Below are 21,230 nucleotides of genomic sequence, written 5' to 3'. Positions count from 1 at the left end.
CATACTAACATGGAAAGGCGAGTAACAGTGGAATGCAAACGTAAGATCTATGGAATGTCTAATCAGACAATGCTGACCAACTCTGTCTGATTCATAACCCAAAATTTGAAATCGAGTAGCTGGGTATTCACAGTAATCTCCAAACTGACTTCCTGAATGCCCCTAACAAACGTATCAAGTAAACCCAGAATCCCCATTGCACAGAAACTCCAAAACACCTCTCCACTTTGTGTACATGTAAAACAATCATAATCCTTCATCAGCCCATCAAAATCAAGCCAGCATGGCCGTTCTCCCCTCTTCCTTCTGTCGTTGCTGTTGCTGCTGCTGTCCCTCTTCTTCAACTCTTGACGGTGTCGACGGTAACTCGGTATCGGGAACATTCGGTAGCGGCACCTGTGGTACTGGTTGTACCGACACCGGACGGTTCTTAGCAGCCACCTCGGCCTCCAACGCGGCCAGCTCTTCTTCGACTTCGTCTTCGTCCTGGTTGGAGATGCGGCCTCCTAGCATTTCGCTTACTTCCTGTAATTTTTGGGGGAGTCATCATTAACCGCCACCCTCCAAACTCCTTCCCAAAAAAACAAAAAAAAAAGAAGAAATTTTTTTTTTTTTTTTACCGGGACGGAAATACATACCTGCTGATAAGCAATCTCCTCCGCCGTCTCCCCCATCATCTTCTCCACGTGTTCCAGCCCACCCATCTCGGTATGGATTTCTTTCAGGACCTTTGTCCCCTGCTGCAAGCCGAAAAACACATCCTTTTGTATCAGCGCAAACTCCACGCTCGATGTTAACTTTTCGAGCTGTTCGAGCTGCGCATCGGTCTTTTGTAACAGAGATTCCTGATATTTCTTCCTGCGGAGAGCCAAGAGCGCCCGCTGCTTGTCACCCTTGGTTAACATCTGCCGTGCGATGGCGGTTTCGCGGTCGGTGAGGACGGTGATCTTGCGCTGGTATTGGTGCAGTTTGTCGCGCTGGGTTTTGAGGTCGAGGATTGCTCTAAGGAGAAGGGAGGGAGGGAGGCAGGGGTTAGTTTCGACTCGACTTGTTTACTGTTTTGGTTTGGACTTTGGATGCGTTGGCCGTACTTATCTTGCGCCGTGACGCGGCTTGGAGAGTTACCCATTGTTATGGCATGTGAGAGGGTTTCCGTCCTATGTTGGTCTCGGCAGTCTGGTGAGGTGAGATTGGGAATTGGTAGATGCTCAGTGGAGGGCGCTGTCGGTCTCGTTCACACGAGACACGCGCACGACGACGACCCGGGAAAGCGTGGAAGCGGATGCAGGACGGACTTGTGAACCGGCGGGAAGGTGTAATTGCACGGGGCTGGCATGAGACGTCACCGGGCTTATCAGTAGACAGAATAATGCAGCTAAGCTAGCAGCGGAAGAGTGGGTTTTCCTGGGGTATTCTGTACATACAGCTGCTCCTATATCACTTATCAGTTGCGCCCGCCCGTCATTGTGGCTCAGGTCCCTGGGCGACGTAATCGGACCATGGCATGAATCGGCCCCCGCGCAGCCCAAGCTCACATGCGATGCCGTGTGCCCGTCCCAAACCAAGACTCTTCCAAACAGGCCAAGAAACCAGCATCCGGATATCTTTCAGGCATCATAGCTTACATAGTATGCCATCTGGACATCCACCGAGTAGACAAGCGCGACATTGAAACAGCGTGGAACCCCCCCGTCGTTCGGTTAATTGGTTTCTGGAATCTCGCAGATAGGCTGCACAATTACACTACCATCCAGGTATCCAGGCTACCTCGCTACTGCTTGACCATTTCAACCATCCTTGAACTTACCAACATCCCTCATTTGATTTCATCAACCCACCATCTGTGATATTGCTTTAGGTTCAACACTGCGCTTTCACCCAAGTCATCAATAGAACCAAACGTTTTCCAGGAGTCCAGGTGGCCCATCATGTCTGCGCCAACCGACAGCAGTGTTGTAAGTCCCCTCTCCCCCCACCGGAACTCAGGGTGATCTTGGAGCACCCGGCAGATCCAACTCGCCCGTCCCCAGACCTTCGAAACCCTCTGGTATTTTAATCTAACCTTCCTTCGTTGAGCAGTCCAAGCACGCAACGGTAGAACCCGCGCCCGAATCCCCTACGACAGCTCGACCGCTCGAAATGGATGACGACGAAGCTCAGGAGAATGTCCCTTTGGGGGGCACTGACACCTCAACGACTGGTACCACCCGGAATGCATCTGCCTCTGACGAAAACCCTCCGCCGAAACCTCCACGCCCATTGACCGAGGAGCAAAAGAACCAGCAGATCCTGAAGGAGGCATTCCCTTCCATCGAACCTTCTGTTATCAAGGCGGTCCTTAGGGCCAGCCGCGGCCAGATCGAGCCTGCCTTCAACGCTCTCCTGGAGATGACGGATCCGGATGCAGTTCAGAACGATGACGTACCCCCGCCGCCTCCCCCGAGACCCGCGGCGCAACAGCTGGGTGGTCCGACTTCCACCGATAGATCCCAGCTGGAGGCCGACGAGATATACGCCCGCCAACTTGCGGAGCATTTCGAGAGCACTGCCGCATATGAGGCGAGAACTGCCAACCGCGGAACTCCGGGCGCTTCTCATGGGCCCACTGGTGCACGTGGACCTCATATGCCTCCGCGCCCTCGGCAGGAGACCGGCCTGAAGCCGAACGAGCTGTACGATGATCGGGAGCACAGTTTCATTGATGACGATTTGCCTGTTATCAAAGAGAGCTTGCGCAAGGGATTTATTGAGACGCAGAGCAAGGTCAACTCGTGGTTTACGACTATCAAGAAGAAGATCGACGAGACCTTTGACGAGGATGAGGACCAGCGTCGGCAAAACGAGAGTAATGCGTTCATCGGAAGACCAACCCGGAATCAGCAACGTAGAAGCGCAGATTACGACCGTTATGATGCTGATCCGACCATCCTCAGCGACGACTTTGCGGGCATGAAATTCAACAATGACGGCAGTAAGTTTTCTTGTGATGCTCTGATGCGCGACCGTTGCTAACATGTTCAAAAGCTCCCTACACCGCCCAAAGCACACATCAGCAGCTATACGGCAACCCTCATGCCTTCAGGCCACCGCCGCCTTCCAAGTCTCCCAAATCCTCAGACGGCAGGAAGGTGTCGTTTAGAGATACGGTGGAAGACATCAACGCCTACGACGCATCACCGAGGATCCAGCCCAAGGACAATGCCGCTGCGGCCCATGGAGGTAGCAGCGCTGCTGGATCAGCAACAAAGACAAGCAAATGGCAACCTCTTTCGTCAGTTGACCCGAATCCGATCGCGGACAATGATCCGTTTAGCCTGGGAGACAGTGACGACGAGTTCGAACATGGCCATAAGCGTAACCAGTCTGGCAGCAGTCAGATCAAGATGGAGGATACGACAGCTACGGATGCGGACCATGAGAGGTTGAGGCAGGCGACGGCTGATGCTATGGGTGATAGCTTGGTGGAGGGTGATAAGACGAAGAAGACTGAGCAGGCAAAGTAAAGAATTACAGCATTTGTTCTCAAGGAAATAGCAAGTTTGTGTAATTTGTCGAATCAAGATGTCTGTTTAGTGTTTGGAAGCTGGCTGGGGGTAGCCGTGAAACCAGAGGTGGGTAGACTAAGCTGTTGGGTTGCATCACATCTCTTTTTCTTACTTTTTTCTTACAAGCAGGGCAAGGTTGTTACACAATGTTTCTGTCTTTTACCACAACTCTTCTGAATGCTCTCATGGCCAACCGGCCCCTTGAATGAGATCCGGTCCATTGGATACCTTACTTATGCACAACAGCGGACAACAGCACATGCTTGCCCCGCATTTACTGGAGCTTGCTCCAGCATGGGATGCCCCTCTTCGCAACGACTTGCTCATCAATCAGCCTTGTAACACAGGCACATGGCACAATGACGGCTTCCCATTGGCTTGTTGGACGACATCAACCAGCTTGGATTCTTTTCTCGACCTTTCCGCTTTTCCTTGTTGTAGAAGCGAAGCATGCGAACTACTCTGAGCAGGGCCTCCCTTTTTTCTCATACGGCCGAAAACCAATCGTTGTTTGTCACCGTGTTGGGACTTGGGAGGTGTAACCGGCGAGAGGGCTATGTACAGCTGATGGATGGATGCCGGTACCTGCTAATGACATGGACTGGAAGTTCAGAATCAGTGATGGAACCCCAATTGCGGTAACCCGTGCTACATACCGTACGCTCGATTGACCTCTCAAGATACGACAAACTGCTCACGAGACTTTTTGCTCGTTACAAACACGCATTTTGCACATGAGTGACATGTCTCAAGATGGGTGTGAGAAGAACAAGTGTTGATACTGGGCCGGTACTTGAGGTTCAGAGGTAAGGATGCCAAGTCTACGGTATCCTTAACAGGAATGCACGTCAGTTGGCGGGCATTTACGCCTGCTTGAGATACCGTCCTGTTAAGATCTCCAAATGGCCGGGGCCTGCTGGAGCTCCCAACTTCCCAAGATGCCGGTGGCTTGGCGCCCACTGACGGCGGCAGCATCAACCCTGCCAACCAGCGCCTTGATTGCTTCCACTTCGCTATCGATAACCACCCGCCGGGCCCTCATCAACCAGGCACTCACTTCAACACACCCGCCCACCTTAGTTCGGGTACCTTAAGCTTCCCTTTCCATCCTTCAAGCTTTTCTTCTTCCCTTTTCTCCCCGGTTACTCAAAAGCTTGACTGGAGCTTACGAGGACCATTGGAAGCTGCTCGGTTGAAGAAGTCTGTCTCAACCACCCTCGACTGTTTTCGCTTTGCCCGAGGCCCTCATCACCAAGCCAACCGCAAAGGTTCTCGATCCATCCCAGACTCGGTCATCGTTTTGAGACGAGAGCTTCCCAAAGTACTTTGTACTACTCCATCCTCCATAGACCACTCACCTCACTGCAACAGTGCATATCTGAAGCTCCCCCTCGTCCACTCACTCACCCACCTCCCGTCTATCCGGATTCCGTTCCCGACCTTTCAAGCTTCAAATTCCGACCTAGCTAGCGCCTTCTACGAGTAACGGTCCTAGTCGACTCCATACCTGATCCTTCAAAAGCTTCGCGTTCCCACGAAGGCAAATCTGGCGCTCGACTTTTGACCTCGTTCCTCCACAACGTCCTCATTACCGGTCTCATCCTGTGAGCAGGAAACCCGACATTAGGAGACAAAACTGATCGTATGTGCCCAAACACTCTTATGGCTGGATTTCCACCACTTCACATCTTGCAAAGACCTGTTAGCTAACACACAGATCACAGATCACCCCAGGCACGGAACCTGATCACCAAACCGAATCTCTCGTGATATCGGTCTTGTGTTCCCTCGCTGGCTTATCCCAGCTGTTCATGTGCTAACCCGTAAGGTCAACTACCGGCATTGTCTCACCACAAAACACCAACCCCATTACCGCATCGCCAGGCTTCTGCACGTCAGTAGCCGTCTCTAAGCACGATGTGAGTCTTCGATCTCTAGTCTCACTTTTCCGATCTCATCGGCATGAGATGAAAGACTTCTTCCCTCATTTTCATGCGTTATCGTTGGGCGCTAAGACCAAATGACATTACAGGAAGTTCGGCAAACAAATACAGAAGCGGCAACTCGAGGTTCCCGAGTATGCTGCCAGCTTCGTGAACTACAAAGCTCTCAAGAAGGTATGTGTTACGCATGTTGTCGTTACTCACTCGCATTATCATGATATTGCCAAGCCTGGATTCAGGGGCTTACATCAACATTCTTGGCTCTGTCATAATTCTGACAGCCACATCGGGCCCTCACAAGATACGGTTCACTGTTTGCTAACGCTTCGACTTATAGCTTATCAAGAAGCTCTCTGCGACCCCTATTCTTCCCCCGCAAACGGATCTTCGGCGTGCACCAGGCGAACACCTAGATACCCAGTCCGCCCTTCAGGCCAACAGGGCCACATTTTTCTTCCAAATAGTACGTAGGCTATCCTTTCAACGGTGTGCGCTACTAACAGTCGTCTAGGACAGAGAGTTGGACAAGGTCAACGCTTGCTATGTGCAGAAAGAAGCCGAGCTCAAGATTCGGCTCAAGACTCTTCTTGACAAGAAGAAGGCCCTACGGTCAAGAAGCGGCGGAACTTCACGGCGATCTACCAAGTTTACTACTCTTCAAGAGGGTTTCCAGCAGTTTGTGAACGATCTGAACAAATTGCAACAGTTCGTCGAGATCAACGGCACGGCTTTCTCTAAAATCCTGAAGAAGTGGGACAAGACAGCAAAGTCCAAGACAAAGGAGCTGTATCTTTCAAGAGTTGTCGAGAAACGGCCGGCCTTTAACCCAACCGTTATCAGCGAGCTGTCAGACCAAGCGACCACCAGTTTACAAGAACTGGGAGCGTGGGCTGATGGCGACAACGTCAGCTTCGAGACAAGGGAAGACCATGTCATCAGCACTCAAAACCTCCTCGGGACTGATGAGGGCGATGCCGATACGTTATTGCTCGACACTGTTCTCGCGGGGAACATCGATGCCCTCAAAGATATGTTGGACCGTATGAAGGCCACAGCAGCACCAGATGGCTCTGTAGATGTCTCCCTAGCGGAACGAGTTACCCGGACGTTTCTTGCGTCCATCAACGAAGGCTCACTTGAAACCCTCAAAGTCCTCCTCGACACAGGGCTTGTTGACATTCAGTCGTGGGATGATATTAATGAGCGGAACTGTCTTCACCAGGCGGCCATTTACGGCAACTCATTTGTTCTCGAATACGGCCTGTCGAAAGGGGTCGACGCAGAGAGGACAGATGCGTATGGACGTGTGCCTCTGCACTACGCCAGTATGCATGGGCGTCTCGACATGATTGACGCCCTGCTCAATGGTATGCCCACCCTCTCCTCAGATATTGGCTTGTTCTCTTGTACATAACTAACTTTTTCGTCTGTAGCTTCCCCCAAGACGATCAATCTGATCGATCACGATAACTTCACGCCCCTTGTCCATTCCATCGTCCATAACCATCTCGAGTGTGTCGGTAGGTTACTCGGAAGGTCTGCTCGCATAGACCCGGCGTCCGACACCGACCACGTACCACTAAATCTTGCCTGTCAACATGGTTCGGTGGCCATCGTCGAGCTTCTCCTCAAGCACGGAGCCAAGATCCTTGCTGACGCCGAGGGTCTCTACCCTCAACACTTGGTTGCAAGATCAGGACAAACTCCAGAGATTCTCGTGCTGCTTAAGCAGTACGGAGCCGATCTTGATCAGATTGACAAGCTTTACGGCTGGACCCCGTTGGTTCATGCAGCAAGTGAGGGTAACGTCCCATGTCTGCAGGCCTTGCTCGATATCGGCGCAGATCCCAACATTCTCGATGAGAAGGACCTCCCCGCCATGTACTATGCAGCCTGGGAAGGGCATCTCGAATGTATGAAGCTTCTCACACCGGCCAAAAAGGAGAAAGCTGCCAGCCAACTCCCACCTATACACATTGGCAGATCTTTGCCTCCCATGGCTAGCAGCACCGCGCCGATGCCCATGTCCCTTGATGCGATCGACCCCATTCCCGCGCTCGAGTTACCACCCCCTATCATTCCCCTACGCCGGTATGGCCACAACTTCCTTGACACCAAGACTGTTGTGCAAATCAGCTTTGAGGAAGACAGCGAACAACCTCTCCTCTTCTTCCAAGACGGCAAGTATCCTGCCGCCCGCCTTACAATCTCATCCAAGTCCTCGGACCTTATCCCGAAGAATATTATTCTTCCCTTCCAGGAGGACACTAGGGTGGCGTCATTCCAGATCGACAACCTTGAATCCTTCACTCTGGACTTTGAGGTATTCCCGACGTATGGCGCCAAGGTCATCGCGAAGACCGTTGCTCTACCAAACATCTTCCGTGCATTGCTCAGCAGCTCGGGCAAGGTCTGCCTGCCACTATTTGACCCTCGTCTGCGCGCTATCGGCCAGATCAGCTTCCATGTGCAGATCATCAAGCCCTTCAGCGGAACGCCGCTTGAAATCACGGATTTTGAGACATACTGGAAGGCCACCAGCCAGTTTGACGCGAACACGAGCACTTTTGTCACCGGCTCCAGTCTGTCAGGCGACTTCGTCCAGATCTACGTCCAGCACACAAAGGACGGGGTTCCCGTGCTCTGGCCCAGATGGACTATCAACTGCGGCGGTATTGACGTACCTGTGTCTCGTCTTAGCCTCGCCCAGTTCCAGACCGTCACCGCGCCCGCGAGGAACAACATCAACCTCTCCGAACTATCCGCTTACACCCTCGACCAAATAGCCGACGTCCATCGTATTCTCGCCACCGTGGGCATTAGTCTCCACGAGGCCCTCTTCCTGCTCCCCAAGGGCATGCACGTCAACGTCCAGGTCTTGTACCCCACAGCTGACGAAGAGGCCGAAGCCAACAGCAGCACAGCCGCGGACGACGTCAACGAATTCGCTGATGCCATCCTCAGCGTCGTCTTCGACCATGCCCGTGCCCAGAGGGCTGAGAGACCGGATAGCGTGCGATCGGTGGTATTTAGTTCGTATAATCCTACTTTGTGCACGGCATTGAACTGGAAGCAACCGAATTTCCCGGTGTTCTTGTGCAATGATTTGGGAAGAGGGGATCAGAAGCAGCTGAAACAAGGATCTTCTAACAAGGGTGGTGATGGTGATGAGGATATGGGTGGGACTAGTACTACTACTACTGCTGCTGGTGGTGGTGGTGGACAGGAGCAGGACACCACAGCGGGCGGAGAAGATGAAAGGATATTGCAGAGTGATGGAAGGAGGACAAGCTCGATTAAGGATGTGGTGAGGACGGCGACGAGCAATAACTTGATGGGGCTGGTTTGCTCTTCGAGGTTGTTGGTAAGTATTTCTCTTTCTCTTTCGCTTTTTTTCTAGTGCATCTTTGTCGCTAACGGTTATGCCTAACTACAGGACATGGTGCCGGCACTGGTTGACGCTATCAAGTCTCACGGCTTAGCACTGGTGGTGGACAAGTCTGGTGAGCCTGAGGCGACAGACAACGATAAGCAGCTGGGAATCAGCGGTGCGTTGGGAGGACTGGCGGGCGCGGATCCCTTTCCTAAGCTGCCCAAGGGGGTGGATGGGTTGCTCAAGAGTAATGGCGTGTTGAGGTTCAATGAGTATATTGATGTATAGTTGCGGGATGAAGAGAAGGGGACGAATATGATTGCGAGGGTAATTCATATTCACATAGGGGGTTTGTTAGTAAATAAATGTTGAAATGATGATGTCATTGATATTTTATCGGTACAGCTGCTGTTCGTTACCATGTTTTCTTTCTTCACTTTATCTTCATTTTCTGTTCATTTTAAGCTCTTCTTTCCTTTTTGTCTCTTCACTCCTCTCTTTACTCCTCTCTTCACACCTCTTCTCAGCTCTTCTTCAATTCCCCTTTACTTTTTCTACATTCCCTGACTTTCTCATTATCTTTTTCTTCCTCATTATTTTAGCCTCCAACTTATTTCTTCTCTTTTCCTTGCTCTCCAAAAGCCTCCATACCTCCCAACCAAATCAACCGATCATAACCATCAAGCTATCTTCCATCTTCTTCACCACACGTCACCTACTCCTTCAAGTTTGATCTTTTGGTGTAACATGCAACCTGTCACGTCACGATAAACTTTTTGTAACGTTATCTTAACAACAAAGTCAGCAGCAACGAACCAACCAACCAAATCACTCCACTGTCTCTTTCCAAGCAGACGGCGGGGACAGGACGGATAAACGCATCAAATCACACAGACTTCTAGAAACCGACGCCATCAGCCGTGCCTCGTGGCTCCTTCCCTCCTTCACCTGTCAGCTCGTGAGGCTGTGTACACGTACACGTACAGATAGATGGTAAGCCAAACATTCCACTACACTACAGTCGAATGGCGAAAGGATGCGCGCATCTTCCTTCTGTATCACCGCACGGTACCTACAGTACGCCACTGGGACGTTCCGAGAGCCGGAGAGCTGAATGGACGAACCTTTCCTAAGGTTCCTGTGCGTGGACGCAATTGGATGGGAACTTGCTATGTTCCAGTAGTGTATGAATCTGTAATTGATACGATGCTACGGCTTCACTTGAGACGGTCGTTGATCTTTTCGGTTTAAACTTCGGATTGTTCTGATCGCTTCTACTTTGGTTGTCGGTTAGTTGACGGCGGTTGGGCCTCATAACGTGCCAGCGTGCGTAACATTCTGACGTTCTTTAGTTCCGTGTAGGAGGTTGGCTCAGTAGGATATTTTTATCTTCAGAGGCGTTAGAGGCGTGTATTCGCCACTCATGTGCATTTCGTCAAGTTCACTTTAGTGTACCAGTATCAAGTGGTGGTTGGTTGGTTGAAAGCAGATGATGAAAATCTGTTGCAATGAGAATTGAATTGCTGGATGGATGATGATGCAGGTACACTACATACAGATCGTACGGGAACTTGAGTTTCCGTGATCTTGTTGTGTCTACTGTGTTGCTAGAGTTGCTCAAGTGAAGCCCGAGAGACACCGCCTCTTGTTTTTGTTTTATAGCAGCACAAGTTTTGTATATGCGGACGCTGTAGGATGTCGGAGATGATCGATCCCCCACTATGGTAGGCAAGTGTAAAAACTTTGGACATGCAGAAAGTTGAGGCTATTACCAATTGTTACTATGACGTCCGACGGCGACGGCGACGGTGACGATTTTAAGTGACAGTGAAGAAATCAATTAAGACCGTTCGTTCGACTTCACAGCTGTCACCGGCCCGTCATTCATGTCAACTCAAATTCCTCCCAGTCCCGGTGTCATCCGCTAGCTCGGGTCTATTTTGCCAAGACCGGGGAATCCTGCCCCATTTTTGTGAGGCTGGCGGCTTGGAATTAAAATTGAATTGTAGTGTAGTGTAGGGAAAAACCCGAACACCAACAACAACCCCGGCATGCCCATGGGGGATCGATGGAACTGTTTAATTTCTCTCTTCCTCCCCCTACCGTACATGCCAAAGCTTTTCCTGGTCAGGCGGACGACAAATGCGGACGATCTAGAAGAAGAGTTTGGCATTGTTTGGTGTTGTTCAATCGGAGGTCGCCGAACGATATTTCATGGTAGCATGAATGAAGCCTTACCGCGCTATAAACTAAAATGGAACTTATCGCCCTGTACAAAAGTAAAGGATTTAAAGGAAGGGGAAAGTGAGAGTGCGGAAAGGAGTAAAGTGAAGAGCGAAAAGTACGAAACTGTAGCTACCTGGTACGGAAAGCGATGAAATCGCATTGAATGGGGAATTGGGATCGGATGCTGGGATTTCTGGGCAAACCGAAAACTTGTGGCAGAAGTAGTGGAGAATGACGTTGACGTAGGTATGAGCCTGAAGGGTATAATAAGTGGTGATATACCAGACCCGTGAATCTTGTTGTTGTTGATGTTTGTTTTTCTGTCATGTTGTCGTCCATTGCGATTTTGGATTGACAATCTGCCACTGCAATTGGAGTTGGTGGAGACTGAGACTTTGGAAGTCCTCTTTTTGTTTTTCTTCTTCTTCTTCTTCTGGTGTTGGCGGGGTATGTAGGATTGAAGTCTTTTTCTCGTATGTTCTCCGTTGGGTTGCTTCTCGTCAATGAGAAAGAGCTGAATGCATTGCTGACGGTGAATTGATTGAACTGCTCAAAAACTGGGTTGTATCTGGTAGCCTGCGCGAATTTGGTATTTTGGACAAACCCTCTGGAGGCTTACCTCGGCGTCTTTGTTGATATGGTGGTGATATGTGCCGGGATGGTTTGGATGAACAAATCCTTCCAAAGGGAGTCCCTGTTGTGGTTTGCGTCCTTGGAGAGCACTTGCATGAAAACGCATGACGGCACTGACGGGAAAAGAAGGGTCCAAAATCCAAAGGGTCCGTCCATCTGATATTCTCGCGATCCCAACGAGATCTCTGTGACCTGCAGCTATTTTCGACAGATGGGATCAATTATTCGTCCAATGTTTCCGCCTGCTTTCGTCTTACACGAGGTTGTGACTTGTGCCAAGTCCAAAATTGCCTGGAATGCCCGGACCGGACAGGGCAGGTGAGGATTTGTTGGTGTGCCGTTGTTGCCGGATTCTCTCTTCTGGCAGTGAAAAACCAAATGCAGTGAAACAAATTGGGCATCTTCCAGCGGGCTAGCGTGCCATCACAAGGCCATCGCGATTGCCAGAAGCGCTGAAATGGATGGAATGCAGCAGGTCCACCTCGCTCCTTCGCAGTTGCTGGATTCGTCCGTTGATGGCATCCACAGAAGCATCCACGCCTTGTGGAGCCGCGGTTCTCTCGTGCTCTTTACGGGGCCGGGTACCTTTTCGGGGTGCATTGGTGGCCAGAGGTACATCAGGCACATGGTCCCCTGTTCGCGGCGACCTGTCTTCCTGTTTTCTCTCTCAGACCCTCTCGCTTCTCTTTCAGAATACGAAATCATATTCCGGTTCACGTCATTGACCCGTGCTCTGGCTCTTTTTTTTTTTTTTTTTTTTTTTTTTTTTTTTTTTGTGAAACTTTGTTTTGGGTCATCTTGGGTACAATTTCCAGATTTCCAGATTTCCAGGACCTTGGGATATCTCCGAGTTTCGGGAGCACCATTTGTTGGTAATTTCCATCGACTTCCTTTGGACACCCGACTGCCCTGAGGTGCAAGGGAATCGCAATCACACCTGCACAGCAACACAGGACGCACGCACGCACTGCACCCTGCCAACCTGCACCGCAATCCTGCCACCACCACTGCCCTGTTAGGTTCCTGCTGGAAGCGAGCGGTCTGGCTTTCTTTTCATTTGAGGTTGTTTTGTGGCACCCACCGATCGGCACTCAAGTGATACTCGCCCGCCCCACCAAAAAAGCGCACAGTCCGCGGCGTTCAGAGACTCTGCGGAAACTGTTCATCCCAACTTCACAGACGTCAGTTCAGTTCACCTTGTCCAACATAACGGGCACAGACACTCGGCTGTAATTTCAACTCCCGCCTTCCACTTCCATCCCTTCCTGGGCTGTCACTAGATAGAAGTGGCATCGGGAAGCATACCTACCTCTACACCATATAGACGGAGGATATCAAACGGCAATCGGAGAAGGAGAACATCCAAACTGGAAAAAGAGGCATTCCACTTCTTACTAGGTTCTCCTCACAACGATAGCACATCACTGGCTTCGCACCATCCGAATCCAGAACATTTACCTGGGTGACTTTGACCGTGGTACCGCCTCTTTTGGATTGCGCAGTGATAGAACCTGGAGCATCGCCCTCCGAGGTAACTCGTGCTACTCCCGGAAGCACCACGGAACCGGCTTACACACAGCCAACGGACCATCGTGTTTGGCTTAGCTCCAACGCCGCCCACCATCACCCACCAAGACACACACCATTGGAACACCAACTTGCAGCCCAAGACTCAAAAGGCAACGGTCCAAAATCTCGCCAAAGCCCGCCCCCTGTCCATCGCTGGTCCTCACCCTACACAGTACTGTACATCAAGCACTCCGTCGCTCTTCCGCGCCCAGAGTCTCTTGGTCACCCCGTTTTACCGCTGTCGCCGACTTTTCTCTCCAACAACATCCTCAACACCAACAAAGTCCAGTCCGATACACGACAGCCTGGGTCTCAATCACTACCGCGCAACCCGCCCTGCGCTTCCCTAAAGCTGTCTTTGCTTTTCAGCTCTCTCAGCCTGTCCTTTGCCGCCCAATAGCTGATCGCCCGGGGCCCTCTGCGTTTGCCCCTGCGTCTGCGACTCAACGCCCAGAACTGTCGGCCAGCCGAGTAGCCGCTAGTCTTAGGTGACTGATCCGCATCACGCTATATCCAGCCAGAGAGCGGTCTTCGTTCCATCTCGCGCCTCAACTCCTCAAACAACTCCCCATCAAAGTCCAAGAGACCCTCTCGCAAACCGCGACCGATTGCTTTTTTAACTGCACGCTGGACTAGGGTTCAGCCCATCAAAAGGTACGTTTGCTTGGGCACTAGCCGTGGTTTCCACTGTCTGGTCAATCCATATTTCTCACTTCAACAATGTTCAACTGTTTGCGCTTGGCTTTATCTCGGAGCCTTCGGCGCCTTGATGGCTTCTCCTTTTCTCTTTTCCCTCTTGACCTTTTTTCAAATGCACTCTCTCATGCATCCCAATGAGCATTTTCTGGAGTTCATATCGCTAACATGACACCCCGGATCAGAAGGGACTTCCCACGGTTGGAACGTCAGGTTCTCAACATGTCCAGCAACAGCACAAGTACGGGCATCTCAAGCCCGGAGGGAACAACGGCCCCTGGAGCTTCTGCTGACCCGAATACAGCAACGGCCAATGTCCCCTCCAGCACGGGGCCGACCCTTATCATCAGCAGCACTTCAGTGCCACCAGTGCCGCCTCCTACTTTAACGACTTCTTCGGCTTTGCCACCTACTCCTTCTACTTCCTCGTCTCCACTACCACCACCACCACCACCACCACCACCACCACCACCATCATCGACACCCGCTACTTCGACATCTCAACCGCAACCAACAACAAGCTCGTCCATAGCTGTGCCTCCGTCAACAACATCGACACCGCCCCCCACTACACAGTCGGTTGGAACGAAAACCTTTACCAGTGTCCAAATTATCACGACTGAAGGGGAAACACGAACCAAGATTACGCAAATCATTACTACCGAGACACGAACACCCTCCGCGGACCCTACCACCTCCGGTCCATCGACAACCTCATCGGCCGGTGCCATTGATCCTACTAAGGATGCTTCCTCTGGCGGTGGCGGGTTGGGAAAAGGCGGGAAAACTGCCATTGCGGTAGTGGTGCCCATTGTCGCTGTTGCCCTATTGGTATTGGCGGGTATCTTCCTCTGGAGAAAGCGGAAGCAAAGGAGGGATGCCGAGGAGCAGAGGCGAAGGGAGGTGGAAGACTATGGCTACAATCCCAACAGCGACCCTACGATACCTGCCGTTGCCGGTGATGGTGCTGGTGGAGCGTACGAGATGAGGGAGGATGGAACGTCCGGGTACAGAGGCTGGGGCTCTACAACTCTCGCGAGTTCGGCTGGAAGAAAGGCTTCGACGACCATCTCTGGTGGTGGCATGCCCGGCGTTGCTTATTCCGACGCCACATCACCAACTCGAGGAACCGTATCCGACGCACGATCTGGTGAGCCGTTGATTGAACCGCCTTCGCCCGAAGGCGAGATTTTGGGAGCAATGGGACCCTCGGCCGGTGACAACAGAGACGCCAATGTTCACCGAGGACCCTCAAACGCATCGTCGCATTATAGCGCAGCTGCCCGCTCTGACGAGTCCGACGAAGCCCCTATCGGAGTTGCCTATGGAGGAACACAGAGTTACTACGAGCCGCAGTACGGTATCGCCAACCCATACAACGGCGCCGAGGGTGCCTATAACGGACCGGTTCCCCCCAACAACTTTGCCCCTCCTGCAGGACCTCCGGTCATTCGAGATGTCGTGGCGAGGAGGAACACTCGCATCGAGAATTCCGCTCACTACCCCCAGCAGACGGCAGGCATCTCGCAGAACTTTTAAAGGAGGAAAGCTAGTTGTCGATGGTCGTCGTTGGTTATCTCTTATTCGACCGCTATATATCATGGTTCACACGTCGTTTTTTTCCGCACACAGGATACCCATTTTGACTGTTCGAGCCGCGCTATCGTTATTCTTTTCGCTCGGCAGAAACGTTCGTTGGTGTTTTTTAGCTACCCTTTTCCGTCTTCGCTTTTTGGAAGCTAGCCGCGTCAGTGATTCAGAAGGGGGTTGGAATGCAGTTCGTCGTTTCTGATCATCACGCCACCGTCTTACATCAGCCAGCTGGTTTCGATGGTATGAGGGGCGGTTCCGATTCCAGATACGGCAACGCGTAATCACACAGAAAAGCGTCTGCTTTTATCCGTACATGGTACATTCACACATTCACTGCACATATATTTAGAACCAGGCGGTCTCGGTTGGGACAAGAATAGGGAAGAGCCCAAGGAGAGAAGCAAAGGAACCAAGGGAAGGAAGTAAGAAGGCGAATGAAAGGGCCACGAATGGATTACAAGCCGCGTCGCATCGGGTGATGTTAATGATGCGCAAGGAGCTTGGTGATTCATTCGAAGTAACGGTCCTTTTATGGTGGGAAATAATGTTGCGTTATGTTGCTTATATGGGTGTCCCCACTGGGGTGGGGAAGAGGAGAAGGACACAGTTGGGAATGGGATCATGTGTTTAACCCGGGGTGTGGCGGATATCTGTCTGTTTTTTTGTTTTTTTTTGGTTATGGGTTGGAGGGAAGGGGATCGGGGGAGGTATGGCTCGTTAGTAGCTGGGAGAGCGAATGGAGGGAAAGGAGGGTGATGTCAGAAATAGAGTCTATCCTTTAACCTACCTCTCACATATTCACCAGCTTCCACTCTGGTTATCTATAACTACCACTTATGACAATGCTATAATGCAGTTACATATCCGTATAATTTAGCTCAGTTACCTTCCTTCCTAGTCACACCTGCCAACCGTACATAAACAATCCATCTGAGCCACTCACGTCCTCTACTCACGGATAATATAAGACGCAATTGCGTAATGGTCGAACACGCTACCTGCCAACTCCAATACTAACTCTTTTGCACACATGAACTTTCCAACCACGTGAGTGAGCATTCTATATCCATCTCACTCGCTCTACCTTAACCTAGGTAGGTGCTATGGTAGGCTCTTAACCTTCCCCTTGAAATTGAGGCTGAGCAGCTCACCCGACAAGTAACCCCCCGGCCCCCCGGCCCCTGCCATAAATAGTCAACCCGTGGTCGGTTGGCGGACCCGTTGTCAAACCCCCTATTTTCTTTCAGAAGGGTATTCCGAAGGAAACTGAAAGAAAATAAATAAAATAAAAAAGAACTAAAAATGGCTATTATCATATATAGTAAGGCTAGCTTAGCTACCTGTATGGCTGGTTATATGACCCGTCTCCCTGTCTCCCTCTTTGCCTGTCTTATTACAGGATATAAGTAGGTAAGCTCGTAAGGTAGGTAGGTAGGGACTCGCTCGCTTCAGGTTCAGATTCAGCTTAGCGATTTACGGTACCTTAACCATTGTGAGAGCCAGCTAGCCACTCCGTCATATTTCATCGCCGCTGCCAGAAGATTAAATGAAAGATGTTAAAACCTATTAACTCCCACCTGGAACTGTCCGTTATGTAGTTTCAAGCAGGATTGTTTGTGTTATCGTGGAAGAAAATTAGTCCTTGCTGGTGTGAGACGCTAGGATCTTCGAAATATTTTAATTAAGATAAATAATAGTTTTAGTAAATGAAGAGAGGGGACGAAAAGACGGAAAAAGGAAAAGAGAAGAGTAAAAGGGGCAGATAGAGAAGTGAGGAGAGAAGTGAGGAGAGAAGTGAGGAGAGAAGTGAGGAGAGAAGTGAGGAGAGAAGTGAGGAGAGAAGTGAGGAGAGAAGTGAGGAGAGAAGTGAGGAGAGAAGTGAGGAGAGAACAATAAAGTGTAGCGCTCGTGCTTTCGTATCTAAATACTAGAACTGAGACGCGCCGTTGAGGAACCTATAAGTCCTGTTGTACTTATCGTAAGTGGACGAAAAGACTCGAGGGACAGAAGATAGATTGAGAGTATTCAGGCACGTTTGAGATCAAAGCCTAAGTTATGCCTACGGACGGTTGTATAATGAAGTGTTAGTAGTATAGAGCACATTTCATTTTTGCAAGTGGAATCATTGAGACCAAAGAGCGTGGATCAATTGAGCAGCATATGTGAATAAATAAATCGCCAGTTTATAGAAACTCTGTAAATGTAATGTGGGTATTTTCATGTCACAATCTCAATCTATCCTCCCCATCCATTTCATACCTGAACACCCGTGAACCTTTTGTTGTGTTATGACGTCCAAACTGACTAAAATGCAGACCGGGAGAACTCGCTAACCATGATTTCAACCCCCCCCCCCCCCCCCCCCCCCCCCCCCCCCCCCCCAAAGCGCCTCAAAAACAACCGATCAACTCCCATCAGTCCTTGATGTTACATAAGACATAATGCGCAACTGCGAAACCAAAAAAACACCAAGAGTCCTACGTCAGTGGGACCCACTAATTTGTAGAAGGTGATAGTAAAAAGAACCAGAAAGTGGAAGAAGATGCAAAGGGGCAGAATGACCTCCTAGTAGACACTCCCTCGTAGACTTCTGTCGTCTTTCTCTGCGTCCGTCAGGTTCTCTAGACTCTGCTTCTTTTTCATTGACTCGGTAAGCTTGGCGCCCTCTTCCTGCCCCTGGCAGCTGTTCTCTTCGTCTTCCTCACAGTCGGGCTCATGTTCTCCATCAGCTTCATGCTCGCCGTCGCTACTGGGAGGATGATCGCCTAGACGGTTGGCTTTGGCACCACGGCCCATTTGGCTCCGGTCCCGGCTAGAATGGCGATGTGGCGCGGGACGGGCAGCAAGGGGTGTGAGTCCGCCGCTCGGTGTTTTGATCTTGACGATCTTTTGCCGCTCGTCTTCTGACAACTCGGTTTCGCTGCTGCTATGCCCACTGTAGGTGCCTCCGCCATCACGACCGATATGAAGGCTGTGACCATGGCTATGGGGACGGGGCGGCACACTGGGACTTTTGAGATGGCTTCGTAGGCGATCCTCGATTGAGATAAAGGATGGCGTGCCGTCGGGACTGGAGACTACCTCTTCGCGTGCTTTGGTTATGTCGATGACCGGACCAGTGTGAGCCACCTCTGGCGACAGCGTGACCCCGCTGCTGGTAGACTGAATGTGCTTGGCTGTCGGTCTTCGGCTCGCAATTGTCGGCCCATTAGGCTGTGCGGTACCGTTGAAAGAGGCGTTGGCGACTCCTCGAGCCTTGCCAGGCCCGGCCCCATCTGTAAGCGCGATGCTGCTGCTACCGACACTTGGGGTATCGACGTCTGTTGAATTACCACTCGCACTATCGGTAACAATGGCATCGGTGGAGGTAACATGGCTCGAGATCATATGGTCGGTCTTGACGAGATCGGCAAGGTTCGAGCGGATCTTGAAGTTCTTGTCGTGGTTGCAGCCATTCGGACAACCTCCCCACCGGCGACGCATCTCGACAGGCGGTGCACTGGGATCGGGAGGCATCCGCGGAGTGGTGGAAGGGGCTGAGTCTAGTTTGGAGTTTCCTCCGGTCAAGAGAGCTTGTTGTGTAGCCTTCTCCTTCTTTAGCTCCGACCACGTTCGTAGCTTGTTTTCCAACAGGTATTTGCCGTTGTCGTTCTTGCGCATTATGAGAAACTCGCAGTGGTTAACATTTCGAAGATCCTCAAAGTACTCGACACTAAAGTGGTACCACTTCATGAGGAAGACTCGAGACATAAGACCGTGTGTAACTGAAACAGAATTAGTTAGCTTCCCGCCCACTCTTCCATGTTGCAGTCCGATCTCAAGGAACTCGACGTACCTAGAACGCAAACGCTGGCGAAGTCGTCATCATTGAACTGGCGCCAAAGACTCTCGTTAAAACCGCTGACTCGGTCGTATGCATCTGCGGCGCTCTCCCCGTTGGGGATACGGTAGAAGAAATGACCATAGTCAGCGCGCTCCTGCCACATGCGTTCCATCTCGGCGCTACATGGCTGAAAGTTTCCAAAATCCTGCTCTCGTAGGCGGGGCTCTTCGTAGACTTTGATGTGATTCCGCTTGAAGGGGCTGGGCTCCGGGTCGTCGCTGGTCAAAGTGGCCAAGATGCCTTCTGTGGTCTCGCGTGTGCGGCGGTAGGGGCTGGTGAAGAACTGGATCGTGTCGTCAGCGCGCAACAGCTTGCGTAGCCGGCGGCCGGCATCGTATGCTTGTTGCCATCCATCTTCTGTGAGCTTGACTCGGTGGTCGGGGATCGTCTGGTGGATATCGCGGTTCTCTGTTGATCACCATGTTAGTGTTAAGCCGCAAGGATGGAGACAGCTCAAGGAGGATGGCTTCGAAGGCGTGGGTGACGTACTGTTGCCCTCAGACTGGGCGTGTCTGATCAGGATGATAAGTCTAGGCTTCCCCATGGTTAAGAAGGAAGAGAGGACTGGGTGTGATGTGAACAATAAGTAGTTGTACTATGCGGTAGCGTAGTAGTTGCAGCAGTTGTCAAAGTCGAGGTCCCTTATTTTTTTCCCCACCCTGTACGTCGGTCTTGTATTTTCGAGAACGAGTAATAAGTGGCGGAAAGAGCAAAGCCGGTTGGTTAAGGTTGTATGTCCCAGTTCAAAAAAGGTTGGACAATGAAAGGTGTCTTATACCACAAGGCTCTGGCAGCAGATAAGATGAGGATAGTTATTAGAAGACAATCGTCGTGTATGTAGTGTAATAAGATGGAAGACAGACAAGAAGAGACGAAAGAGAAGCTAAACGAGACGAGGCCGACCTGGTACCTAAATAGGACAACCGAGCCTCAAGGCAGAGATTGCCTGCTCATGCCCCTCTAGGCCCCGGATTGCAAGTCAACGCCGCCCCAGCAAGCGTCCCGCGTTCGTATGCGCGGGGATTAGGCAGATCTTCCAGGCCCCTTCCCAGCTCCTGGGGACATGCAGCCTGAGCAAAATGCGCAACTGTATGCGTTACAAGCCACGGCGCAACCCATAAACACGGTGACATCTGTGTACCGTAGATGGCCTTGCAGTCAAGTTGGCTTTTTTTTGGGCCGCGAGCTGAAGCCAAGAGATAGACAAATCAACAGCGTTGGGCTGTTGGCCGTAGGCAACGTGGTTGTCTTATTGTAAACTTGTAAGGCAGTGCTTGATTCTTGTTCGAGTTTGTGTGGTCGGCGTGTCACTCTCCAGGGCGTACTATGCAGTCGTAACACAAACACTGTGGCGGCAGATTTGACAGCTCTGGATGAATGTGCACAGCCGCACTCTAAATGTTTCTAGCTAGGTAGTGAATGGCTGCTTCCTCCACGGGGAAGTTTCAGTTGGAGGTCGACAACGTCTCCCAAGGAAGCGATGATCGACGTTGGACACTGTGATCGCTGGTAAGTGGAGGAGGAGCTGGCTGGGCTGCCCCAAGTTGTGCTGAAGCGTGATTGGATTCGACAAGAGCAGGGAGTCATGCATTATCAATTTCTTGCACTTCAGTGGTCTTTCCCGCTCTTTCGCCGAGCCCTCGTGCCTTATCGTTTTTTTATCGCCCCATTTCTGGCGCGATTGGTTGCACGGGGTTCCATGTCTTTGGGAAAGGGCAAACCTTCAGCCAATCAGAACTGTTAACGCTCAACCGCAGAAGTTCTTTCCC

General features: G+C 51.2%; 5 protein-coding genes across 5 annotated transcripts; 3 read left to right on the top strand and 2 right to left on the bottom strand.

Annotated features, from left to right (window-relative positions):
• Window positions 1-28: 28 nt before the first annotated feature.
• On the bottom strand, window positions 29-1,249 carry SMAC4_06724 (uncharacterized protein). The gene is made up of 3 exons (XM_003344899.2): window positions 1,092-1,249; window positions 639-1,002; window positions 29-525 (listed from the first exon to the last, which is right to left on the bottom strand). Exons 1-3 carry the CDS (start codon window positions 1,127-1,129, stop codon window positions 274-276), a joined length of 654 nt encoding a protein of 217 aa, XP_003344947.1. The 5' UTR covers window positions 1,130-1,249; the 3' UTR covers window positions 29-273.
• Window positions 1,250-1,746: 497 nt separating this feature from the next.
• Window positions 1,747-3,677, top strand: SMAC4_06723 (uncharacterized protein). Its single transcript, XM_003344898.2, has 3 exons — window positions 1,747-1,955; window positions 2,080-2,971; window positions 3,025-3,677. Exons 1-3 carry the CDS (start codon window positions 1,929-1,931, stop codon window positions 3,501-3,503), a joined length of 1,398 nt encoding a protein of 465 aa, XP_003344946.1. The 5' UTR covers window positions 1,747-1,928; the 3' UTR covers window positions 3,504-3,677.
• Window positions 3,678-4,261: 584 nt separating this feature from the next.
• Window positions 4,262-12,024, top strand: SMAC4_06722 (uncharacterized protein). The gene is made up of 7 exons (XM_066090502.1): window positions 4,262-5,187; window positions 5,270-5,464; window positions 5,578-5,662; window positions 5,826-5,951; window positions 6,000-6,855; window positions 6,922-8,852; window positions 8,925-12,024. Coding segments are annotated over exons 2-7 (3,225 nt in total). The 5' UTR covers window positions 4,262-5,187; window positions 5,270-5,462; the 3' UTR covers window positions 9,150-12,024.
• A 2,144-nt stretch (window positions 12,025-14,168) lies between these two features.
• On the top strand, window positions 14,169-16,440 carry SMAC4_06721 (uncharacterized protein). Its single transcript, XM_024655209.2, has 2 exons — window positions 14,169-14,226; window positions 14,290-16,440. The coding sequence occupies exons 1-2, from the start codon at window positions 14,208-14,210 to the stop codon at window positions 15,522-15,524; spliced, it is 1,254 nt and encodes a 417-aa protein (XP_024511123.1). The 5' UTR covers window positions 14,169-14,207; the 3' UTR covers window positions 15,525-16,440.
• A 1,523-nt stretch (window positions 16,441-17,963) lies between these two features.
• Window positions 17,964-20,661, bottom strand: SMAC4_02521 (uncharacterized protein). Its single transcript, XM_003350804.2, has 3 exons — window positions 19,951-20,661; window positions 19,414-19,869; window positions 17,964-19,342 (listed from the first exon to the last, which is right to left on the bottom strand). The coding sequence occupies exons 1-3, from the start codon at window positions 20,003-20,005 to the stop codon at window positions 18,144-18,146; spliced, it is 1,710 nt and encodes a 569-aa protein (XP_003350852.1). The 5' UTR covers window positions 20,006-20,661; the 3' UTR covers window positions 17,964-18,143.
• Window positions 20,662-21,230: the final 569 nt, after the last annotated feature.

Source organism: Sordaria macrospora, chromosome 5, assembly GCF_033870435.1.
Source record: "Sordaria macrospora chromosome 5, complete sequence".
Lineage (NCBI taxonomy): Eukaryota > Fungi > Ascomycota > Sordariomycetes > Sordariales > Sordariaceae > Sordaria > Sordaria macrospora.
Note: the sequence above shows the minus strand (reverse complement) of the source record. Positions and strands in the feature narration are given on the sequence as shown.

What these genes read in the sequence shown, in the direction of transcription:
- SMAC4_06724 (XM_003344899.2), bottom strand. Translation starts at nt 1,129, where the DNA reads ATGGGTAACTCTCCAAGCCGCGTCACGGCGCAAGATAA. An exon ending in CGCGTCACGGCGCAAGATAA is followed by an intron (nt 1,003 to 1,091) that starts GTACGGCCAACG and finishes CCTTCTCCTTAG; the next exon opens with AGCAATCCTCGACCTCAAAA. An exon ending in AGGAGATTGCTTATCAGCAG is followed by an intron (nt 526 to 638) that starts GTATGTATTTCC and finishes CAAAAATTACAG; the next exon opens with GAAGTAAGCGAAATGCTAGG.
- SMAC4_06723 (XM_003344898.2), top strand. Translation starts at nt 1,929, where the DNA reads ATGTCTGCGCCAACCGACAGCAGTGTT. An exon ending in CGCCAACCGACAGCAGTGTT is followed by an intron (nt 1,956 to 2,079) that starts GTAAGTCCCCTC and finishes TTCGTTGAGCAG; the next exon opens with TCCAAGCACGCAACGGTAGA. An exon ending in GAAATTCAACAATGACGGCA is followed by an intron (nt 2,972 to 3,024) that starts GTAAGTTTTCTT and finishes CATGTTCAAAAG; the next exon opens with CTCCCTACACCGCCCAAAGC.
- SMAC4_02521 (XM_003350804.2), bottom strand. Translation starts at nt 20,005, where the DNA reads ATGGGGAAGCCTAGACTTATCATCCTGATCAGACACGCCCAGTCTGAG. An exon ending in CGCCCAGTCTGAGGGCAACA is followed by an intron (nt 19,870 to 19,950) that starts GTACGTCACCCA and finishes GGTGATCAACAG; the next exon opens with AGAACCGCGATATCCACCAG. An exon ending in CGCCAGCGTTTGCGTTCTAG is followed by an intron (nt 19,343 to 19,413) that starts GTACGTCGAGTT and finishes ATTCTGTTTCAG; the next exon opens with TTACACACGGTCTTATGTCT.
- SMAC4_06722 (XM_066090502.1), top strand. An exon ending in CCACATTTTTCTTCCAAATA is followed by an intron (nt 5,952 to 5,999) that starts GTACGTAGGCTA and finishes ACAGTCGTCTAG; the next exon opens with GACAGAGAGTTGGACAAGGT. An exon ending in GATTGACGCCCTGCTCAATG is followed by an intron (nt 6,856 to 6,921) that starts GTATGCCCACCC and finishes TTTCGTCTGTAG; the next exon opens with CTTCCCCCAAGACGATCAAT.